The following is a 9,996-nucleotide window of genomic DNA, read 5'->3' as shown; positions in this document are numbered from 1 at the left end:
AGACGAATGTACCAAGTGGGAGGGAGACAGACAGACAATTAGAGGGACAGAGGGACAGGCAGAGAGAGAGAGAGAGACAGAGAGAGAGAGGCAGAGAGAGAGAGAGACAGAGGCAGAGAGAGAGAGACAGAGGCAGAGAGAGACAGAGAGGCAGAGAGAGAGAGACAGGCAGAGAGAGAGACAGAGACAGGCAGAGACAGAGAGACAGAGAGACACAGAGAGAGAGAGAGAGATGGAGACAGAGACAGAGACACAGAGAGAGACAGACAGACAGACAGACAGACAGAGACAGAGAGAAATGGAGGGTGAAGGGGAAGGTGGCCTTTAGTCCTTTTATAGTCTGGCACACACCTGGTGGTCCTGTGTGTTGCTAGGCAACCTGGACCAGACTAGTGGATACCTTGTGAACTAACATGGATAACTGAGTTCATCTGTGAAAAGACATCCAGCTAGTCAGTCTTTAATCAGAAAGACCTCATTCTCAAAGCAGCAGCTACAAGCATTTTGAAAGCATTTCTATTGGCCCCAAGGTTTTATGTAGTGGATTTGGGAAAGCAGCTCTTGAAGAAGTGAAAGGTGTTCAGACATGTGAACTGTGTTGTTGTAGATCACTGGGAGATAATACATCCCTTACGATTTGCCAAACATGAGAGTTAGCACACTGCTAGCAGGCATGCTTTCAGTACACTGTTTTGTTTGTTGAAGAGAGGCCTGTGTGAATGGCCTGTGGATGACACTAGATAGAGACAGGGCTGGGACGGCACTGTGCTAGCCATACCATGTGACCCTTTCTGTGTGGCTTATTCATGCTTTTCTATAATAAACGCTGCTGTATCACTGGCGAAGAGTTCACCGTCTGACTGACGCAGAGTGCCCCTTCCAATATTTGAACTTCTGGGGGAAGTTTGTATAATCTAAGAGTTAGTGGCAGACACTAAAGCTTAAAATTCAACAATTTGGACACATTTTGGTCACCATCTATGATCAGAGGGCATGTACAAAGTCAAGGCTTTTTTTTTTTTTTCTTTAAGAAAATTGCTTTTTTGAAAACCAATGTTTTATTTGTTCTCTGAATGTGTCACAGCTCAGGATGGTCCCCATTGCATCCAGGTGCCTGTGTGGAGTCTTCACATCTGGGTCTTAAAGGCGGCGGCATTAGTATGTGTGTGTGTGTGTTGGGGACATAGTCTACCAAAGCCACAGGCAGGAATGGACATAGCTACAGCCCTGGCAACATACATTTCAATGCGCGTATAAAACACATCAATTAAAAACTCTATCCATATGAACCTGGGGTCCCAAGATCTCTAATTTTAGCAATCACACTGCTTTTCTGGCTACTGGCTGGAAACTAGAGCAAGCATTAGAATCTTGAACAGGCCTCACCCATTCAATGGATTCATGTTGTTTACTGATGTTTAAAAACAAAGACCCCATTGATCCAGGTTCTCAGGCCCCTTGCATCATCTCCTTCTGGTCCCTCCCTCCCTCTCATCCTTTTTTAAGGCAACCATGACATGCATAGTTTTCAACCTCACAGACCATTCTCAGCTTTTTTTTGTTTGTTTGTTTGACTTGGCAGGTTGAACAACAGAAGTGTGTTGCCTATCATCCTGTCACTGTCCTGGGCTCTGGCAGAGCCCTGCGCCCAAGGGCTGCGGAAATAGGCTTTCTTTGCCTCTTCCTGCTCCCAGTGGCTCCTGGCAGTCCTCAGTGCTTCTTCATCTGGAGTCCTCCAGTTGCTGCCTTTGTCCTCACGGGGCCACCCTTCCTGGGTGTCTGTCTGACCAAATTTCCACATTCTAGTGAATGATCCCTGTTCTGCAAATGCTTTATGGTCTATGGTAGCTGTACTTTTGGTTTCAGATGAGCGAGTTACTGTGAAGCTAACAAGCAAAAGGACAAGCAGAAAGAGCAAGTGATGAGAGAGAAGATCACTAACAACAGCGAGGAGGGACAACTGGAGGAGCCTGTGTGAGGAATACGCAAAGGAGCACGTAGCGAGGAGCACCTGGGTGCAGCATCAGGCTGTGGGTTTCCCCAGCTGTCAGCAAGTACCAGGGAGGTCCTGCTGGAGTTCTTGGTTGAAAGAATTCATGGCAGACCACACTCTGTGGAAGAGCTTCAGCCTTTTCATCCCCACAGCAGGCTTTTATACCATGGGAGGAACCCAGTAAGCTCTGTTGGGAATGGTTTGCCTTCCAGTTGTTCTCCAGGGTGTACTGTTTTCCTTCTGTCGTACAGACAGGGGGCCAGCCTACCTGAGGACCAGGGGTCTGGGAGGACACTTGGACTAAACGTCTGAATGAGGCACACAGAGTTCTTGACTGAAGTTGTTGCCTCAGGTGGCTGCAGCTCTAGCTCCTTCCTGTTAACACAGAGGTAGGTGTGCACCAACCTCTGCTCACCAATGCTCAGGTCCTAGATATCTGTGGTGTGACATCCAGGCTCCACCTGGGACACTCAGCCATGGCTGTGTATAGTACCAAGACTGCACTCACCCAGCCTAGTCCCAAGAGCCTTCATGGCAACCCCATGACTCCAGAACACAGGGGACGAGAAGCCACAGTGACTTCCTTCTCCAAGCCAGTACCTCAGAGAGCCATATTCCTAGGCCTGATCATCCCCTCCATCTCAGCTTCTTCCTCCATCTCAGCTTCTTCCTCCATCTCAGCTTCTTCCTCTAAGGCTAGCTACAGCTTGAGCTAGAGTCTCTGGGTCTCCACTCACAGTCCGCTTCCCTGGGCAAGAACAAGGCCTGGTGTGCATTTTATCAGCTTCCTCCTGTGCCTGCACATCTCTTGTGTAGATAAGCTCCCACTTTCCCCCTTGTTTGGTGCTATCTTAGTAAGGGAGCATATTTTGTCCAGGGGCACAGCATGAGACCAAGGCTTGGCCTCCAAGGGCTACAAAGGGCTCTTCTTGGTAGGGCAGAAGGCTGGACTGTGAACAGAACCGCCTTCTACTGACACAGTTTACCTTTTCGGGGGGTGCATATTGAAATTTGTATAGACATTGAACTTGAGCCTCTAGGATCAAGTGGCCCTGGCTGGCAGTCCTGGCTAACACAACAGGAAGGACTACCTCTGTGTAGGCTCTCAGACAGGCCATGAGCTACAGCTCTGCAAAGCTTTGCAGTCATAGTGTTGGCCAAAAATATGAGGTTCCTGTCTGTTTGCTCTTGTTTTCCTCTGTCCACATCCACAGGTTACTAAAGTCCACATTTGTCTCTTCTGGCTGCTCTAGACAATGCCCCATCCCTTCTCAAGAAACATCTTGGCCTAAGATCTATTTATCCCACCCTTACCTATCCCCCCTCTCTCTGTCTGTTTCTCTCCCTGTTTGAGAGCTGGCCTGGAACTTGCTATGTAGACCAGGCTGGCCTCAAACTTACAGAGATCTCCCTTTATCTCTGCTGAAATGGAAGGTATGTGCCACCACACTGGGCTTCTTTCTCTCACACTCTCTCTTTTGTATATCTCTACAGACCTGTGTGGTTGCCCATGCTCTTCTGGGTGCCTTCCTGGTGACCAAAGTCTGCTGTCTGACTTTTGACTTTTCATTTTGAGACAGGGTCTCCCACTGAACCTGGAGTTCACTGATTCTGCTAGCCTGGGTGGTCAGGGAACTCCAGGGATCTGCCTGTCTCCATCGCTGTCACAGAGGATGTGGGCCCCTGTGCTTTCCTCCTCGTGTGAGGATGTTGGACATCTGGCTGTAGCTTCTCATACCTGCATGGCAAGGACTAAGCTATCAATCTAACTCCAGCCCTGGAGCTGTTAAAAGCTGCTTTTCTCATAGAGGTTTTCTGGCAAATCCTGTTTCCTTGTCTCCTCCTGCTTTTTAAAGACAAGGTTGCCTTCCACTTCAATTCCTTTACCTTCCATCTTCAGCCCGTTAAGGGTTTTTAGTTTTACCCTCTTCATACACACACGTTACACAGGGTGCACACGATTGCCTGCCATCCTGTAGGTGTTTGCCTACAATCCCGGCTCACACACTTTTCTGGGAGCCATCTGGTGTCACAGTGGGGCTGTGCCTTAGTTGATGCAGCCAAGCAGGAGCACAGGCCGCTGTCTCCAGACGTTGCTTGTTGCAGACTCTTCCGCTGTGAACCAGCACACACATGCTGGCTTTGCATTTCTTGGTAAACGGATCTTAGGGGAGAACTTTAGAAACTAAAACAACAACAAAAGGGTGAGATGTTGGTAACCTTGGTAGACTTCCCTGTACCAGCTTTCTTCTCCATGCCCAGAATTGAGGGGGGACAGTTCCCATAAAGTTGCCCTAAGAGGCATGGGAAGGTGTCAGGCATTGAAAAATCCATCTGATGGAGAAGCCCAGTATCTTTGCCCAGGTCATGGAGGTCTTTTTTTGGCATTCAGTAGATAACCATAGATGGTATGTGGTCCACTCCCTCCAAAGTTCTAGAAGCAACACAGACAGGTAGAATGTCAAGGGTTTATTGAGTGTCCTTGTGGGACTATGGGGCTCTTGAACAGGAGATGGGGACTCTTGACACAGGGCTGTAGGTCCTATTGAAGTTGAAAGGCGGGGGCATCAGGCAGATCCTTTCTCCAGGGATTCAGTGTTTGATAAGTCTGTGTCCCTTGGGCCTCGATGTTTGACAGTGAAGAAGTTGGTAGGCATGAGAAAAAAGCCTACAGAGTGCCTAAGTGAGGTCATATAAGGAGCAGTGGGGGGCCCATGTGAGAAGCCCACCGTCACCCAGGCCACCAAATCCTGTGGGAGAGACAAAGGCTTTAGTGGGCAAGAGGGTACTGACTGTGGACCCTGGAAAGACTGGGTCATTTTAAGATGTGCTTACAAACGTCTCCAAATGGCCTCAGCTCCACTGGAAAGAGGTTGGCCCACCTCTCATGACCTCTGGACTTGCCCTCTACCCACAAGCCACACACCAGGCACCAAGAACAGGTTAAGTTAGAAGGTTAGTGACAAGGCCAGAGGAGGGATGGGAGGGACTCATACCTGGGTCTTCAATATTATCATTGTCTTTAAGGAAGTCCTGGAAAATCAAGACGGGCTGCCAGAGGTGGTTCTGGTTGTAGAGGCTGGTGCTGCACCGTTCAGACTCCCGGTATTTGGTCACTGCCAGAGAGTACCTGTGAGTGAGCAGAAGCAGGTGGCTCTGAGCACTGGGGCTACCTCTGAGGCCCAGCCAGGGTTCATAACATCCTCAGGGACACAGATAGGGTTTCCTCACAATGAGCGGTTATCCCCTGGGACTTTGCAAGAGTCCTCAAAGCCAGCTGAGGGGCCCCATGAGCACATCTCTTTTTTCCCTGAGCACATGAGGATGCACACTCAGACTCACAGGCAGAGAGGAGCTCCTGCCTGCTCCTCAGAGTCCCTGCCCACCTCACCTGGCCCAGGAGTAAGCCAGGTCCTCCGCGGTGTTAGGGGTCAGCCCTTGCTTAGATGTGGAGTCGATCTTTAAGTGGTAGCTGCGCCTGCGTCCCCATTTGTCCTTTTTGGGGCTGCTGAAGAACAGGGATGGAGGCAGAGTCTGCTCCAAGGGGAAGGTGGCTTGGCTTTCATGGGAGTACCGAGTCTCCTCCATTGCGTCCGGGTAGTATCTTGGTCGGGTGGGGTTGGTGGTAGTGTTCTGTTTGGTCTGCAGGGTGTGGAAGCTGTTGTTGGTGCCTGGAGCCATGAAGGGAGAAGGAAGTTGAGAACCAAGCTTAGATTGGAAGTTTCCATCTCCTGGCCTGGATCTCCAACATTGTTCACATCTAAGGCCAGCTACCAGCAAGGAGCAGTGCTGGGGGCAGAAGCTGGGCTAGTAGTGCGGACACGGAAACTAAGTGAACCCCCAAAGCAGGGAAGCTAGAGGGCAGCTCGGGGTTCAGTCTCGGCAACTGTGGTGATTTCATGGTGTCCTAGGCTGTTTCAAGGGAGTGTAGTACAGCCTGTTGGCCATAGTGTTAACCGCGGAGAAGGCATGGCCTGTGTTGCTGAAGGCCTGAGAATCTGCAATACGTTCTGGGTTATAAAGACACATGGCAGGCATCCATCCGATCCTGCGGGCCTTGTTATCGGCTCTGAGGTCAAATGCCACAGCCATGACACTACTCTGTGGTGACATTATGTATCTAGAAAACACACTAACCACCTCCTGATGGCAGTACATACCATCCAAAAGCATACACAATGACATTTCCCTCCCTCCCATTGCATTTCTTCCTCTCCCATCTCTGCAGCGCTGAATTCAGATCCAGGGCTGATGCGTGCCTACCATTCTGGGTAATGCCAAGGTATCATTTGCTGCCACTGTCTCTCAGATATGCATAATATTTCTTGGGATTGGGGGCTGGAGAAGGAGACTCAGTGAATATTTCTGATTTAACATCAGGGAGTCTCAGTTCCATCTCCTGGGACATAATGCTATTGGTGGGAAGTGTCTGAAAGACAGGGAGGGTCCGACCTGCCACATCCAGGTCAACACGGTAATGCGCAAGGTGGGTATGATTCTTGTCAACTAGGTTAGTCACCAGGTGAATTTCCTTCAGTCCTTCAGGGGTATAGATGAAGGTATGGACGTAACCTGTGACATGCATCTGGGCTGAGAGCATGCCACTATCATAGAAGATGAAGTCCCAGATGTAACCATAACTGTATTGTGTTGTCTTTGCCCGTAGCACCATCTTGTGTCCTACTCCACCAGAAGAGAGATTGGTTTTGTGTGAAATGTTAAACGTGGGGCTAACAGGCATCCCTGTGGGGATCTCAAAAATGCAGAGGGCTCGTGGACGACGGACAGGCTCATCGGTGTCATAGTAGTAGATGATGTCCACGAAGGTGGCCGATTCTGGACAGTCGATGCCAGGGGCTAACTCATGAGGCACACTGCCCAGGTCCCAGCCTACTTCCATGGGCTTGAACATGTCCCCTTTATATACAGTGTGTTGTTCTTGCACAGTGAGAACACTCTGGATGCTGATCTCATAGGCTATAGACTCATTCCTGAAGTGCACATTCAGTATCTGCAGCCCGGAAGAGGGTCGAAGCTGGAAGGAGAAACTCCACCTTTTGTAGATCACAGCGTTACCTTCAAGGCTCTATCTGGGACCATTGCCTTGTCCTGTTCTGCTGAGGGGCTTTGGAATTTTCCTAACAGGCAATCGGTCCTTGAGAACCCCTATGTCCAGTAATCCATCTGCATAACGCTGAGCCAGATTGTATGCGAGCATGTAGTGGACACTGTTATATTTGACGTCCAATAGGTACCATTTCCGGACATCTGGGCTTCCATGATCCACAGCGATCTCCAGACCCGTGGGCTCCAGCCGGTTGTTCACAATGCGCTTTAAGGCAAACCAGGTCGCCCGAAAGGTAGATTCTGGACTGCGTGGGCTCATATGCGTGAAGGTCAGACACCGGCCATAGCAGTCCTCTAGTGAGTAGCCAGTGATGTCAAGAATAAACTTCTTTAAGGGTTTGATGAACTCCTTGATTTTGTGATAGACAAGTCTTAGCTCTGCTTTGAACATGGGTCTGGATGACCAAGAGAGGTCCTTCTTTGGCCCGGGGGACAGTTCTCTCATGTAGTCGGGCTGTGGCAGCGGCCCTACAGCAAATTCGGTGACATTGGGATACTCCTGGGCACTGAAGATGATGATGACCCGGGCTTCCCGCACAGGAGGTTTTGCTCCTTTCTCCAGAAACTCTAGGACATCTTTCTTCTTGGGCAGCAGCATCTCAATGAGGAACACACAGTTCTTGCCTAAAGCCTGTGTGCCGTATGGGTGCAGGTCCAGGTCTGTCCTGCTCATCAGGAAGCTGTGCACGGCCTCCATCTCCTGGGCGCTCAGGTCTGCGAATACCTGGGCTTTGCCGTTTAACATCCAGTTGGGGTACTTTGCCATGGCCATCTGAAGGACCAAGATGATGGCCATGCAGCCCAGTGTCAAGCTCCTTTGTGTTAGCCCCATAGCTCTGGAACACAGCAGGGGAGAGGAGAAGACTTAGATGGTTTCCCCTCCAAACCAGCACTCCAGAGCACCTGGTCCCTAACTCTGTCTCCCCCTGACTCTGCTTCCTCCCTTACCCAGATGCAGCCAGAGGTGGGGTCTCACGGTCCTCTCTCCCTGTTCACAGTGCGGTTCGGGCTCCTGTGTGCATCCACCTAGTTCCTCTCTGGTATGGAAACCTCTTAGAGCTTTTCTTATCTAGATCACTCACATGTTTGCCTCGTCTCTCGGTGTGATCTCGCTGGGGGGAATTTCTTAGCGTGGCGCATTGTGACTCACAGCAGCCCAAGGCTGAGCATTAATGGCAACTAAGGGCTTATGTCCCAGCAGGGCAAATGGCTGACTGGCAACAGCACCACTAGCTTTAGACTGCAAATTACCTTTTAGGGACATGCGTTTTAAAATCTAATGTGTACTTTCAAGGTTGAGTTTTTAGGGTTCAGCTGCCCAAGTTCACGACACTGCTGTCTAATGTCTCTAGGCCTCTGTCATCCCAACTGTGGAATAGAACCGAGAGGAGCAGCATCCAATTTCCTAAGGCTACAGAGGGAAACGGGGTGATAGTAGCATGTGGGATGAGTCTGGCCTTCCAGGACTGCCTGTAGCTAGTTGTCTCTTTAAAGTGAACCTGATGGTGTAATTTGGACTCTAGCCTTTTTGGGATTTTGAGTTGTACAGACTTTCTGGGTTGAGTCTAGGCTGTGAAGCCAGGTTGGGCAGACTCCAGCCCCACTTAGCCTTCTCTGAACTCAGCTGGGTACCAAAGTTGGTGTTTCAAGACCATGGATGATGGGACTGGACCACACTGAAGGAAGCCCTGGTGTTGAGGAATTCCCCTAAGGCTTGCTGGAAGATATGAGTGGTTCTCATTCTTTGCTCTTGGGTAGTGGGTCCTTGAGGGCCACGGTATCCACCTTTCCATCCTTACATTTCTAAGCTGGCTTCTCTGGGCTATTGTAGACATGCCATTTACAGGAGGGCTGCCCCACTCTCCAGTGCTGAGCATCTGTGTTTCTATGATTCCTCCGTTCTTCAGTCGGCTAGGGGGCAGTAAGTGGCCTTCCATACAGTTCCGTAAGATAAACCAGCTATAGGGGCCACATGCTTGAAAGGCAGGCTTTGGATATCACAGCCCTAGAGTGAGAATCTGGTGGTGTCAAGCAAATACTCACTCAGGGCTTGGTGGCCTCCTCCAGCAGGTCATAGAGGAGACCAAACTCTGCTTTGGGAAGCCCAGGGCTGGCTGGTATTATCAAGGCAAGGGGACAGTGCTCTCATGTACACGGGCTGTGGCAGAGGCCTGACAGAAATGTGACCTTCAAGCGGTCCTGGCCACCACAGATGAGGATATTGAGTTCCTTGCGTAGACTTTGCTTTTCTTTTATCCGGAAAATCCAGAAGCAGATCCTTCCTCCTGGGCAGCAGCCTTTCTATGAGGTCAGTGGAGTTCTTGGCCAAAGCTGGTGTCCCAATGGATGCAGCTGCATCTCCCTTCATGCTTTCCAGTAAGCTGTGTACAACCATTAGCCCACACACACCCAGGACCTAGAACACTCAGGTATTGTCATTTAGAGTCCACCTGGGGCATTGTCACAGCCATCTGTAACATCTAAATGTCAGTCACTTAACCCTGTGCCTGGTTCCTTAAGAGACTTAAGTATTTCCCCCTCCAGGCCAGCACATCAGGGTAGCTTGTCCCTAAGTGTCATCTACTTTTTCTACTGACTTAGCTTTCATGCCTAGCCCCAGTTGAGAGCAGAGCTGGAGTTATTCCCAGTGTCATCGAGGCATCTGTGTACGAGCCTACTTCCTTCCTCCCTATCTGCAAATCTCGCTTTGTTTAGATAAACTCCCCCATTTCATTGCTTCTTTTAGTGTCATCTCAGTGAGGGACACTCTTCAGGCATCTGCAGTCACAGAGGTCCTGTCCTGGTGGGGCAGATGGCTGGACTAACAGAAAAGCTGCCTTTATGATACAACAGTTTGTGTGTGTGTGGGGGGGGGG

The 9,996-nt window shown here is 50.1% G+C and overlaps 1 protein-coding gene across 1 annotated transcript; it reads right to left on the bottom strand.

Moving 5' to 3' along the window:
* Nucleotides 1-4,516: 4,516 nt before the first annotated feature.
* On the bottom strand, nt 4,517-7,952 carry Aoc1 (amine oxidase copper containing 1). The gene is given in 4 exon segments (XM_051152147.1): nt 4,517-4,746; nt 4,994-5,123; nt 5,385-5,664; nt 6,446-7,952. Coding segments are annotated over 4 exon segments (2,103 nt in total). The 3' UTR covers nt 4,517-4,560.
* Nucleotides 7,953-9,996: the final 2,044 nt, after the last annotated feature.

Source organism: Acomys russatus, chromosome 10 (assembly GCF_903995435.1).
Source record: "Acomys russatus chromosome 10, mAcoRus1.1, whole genome shotgun sequence".
In the NCBI taxonomy this organism is placed as follows: Eukaryota; Metazoa; Chordata; class Mammalia; order Rodentia; family Muridae; genus Acomys; species Acomys russatus.
The sequence above is the reverse complement of the archived record's forward strand: the minus strand, read 5'-3'. Positions and strand labels throughout refer to the sequence as shown.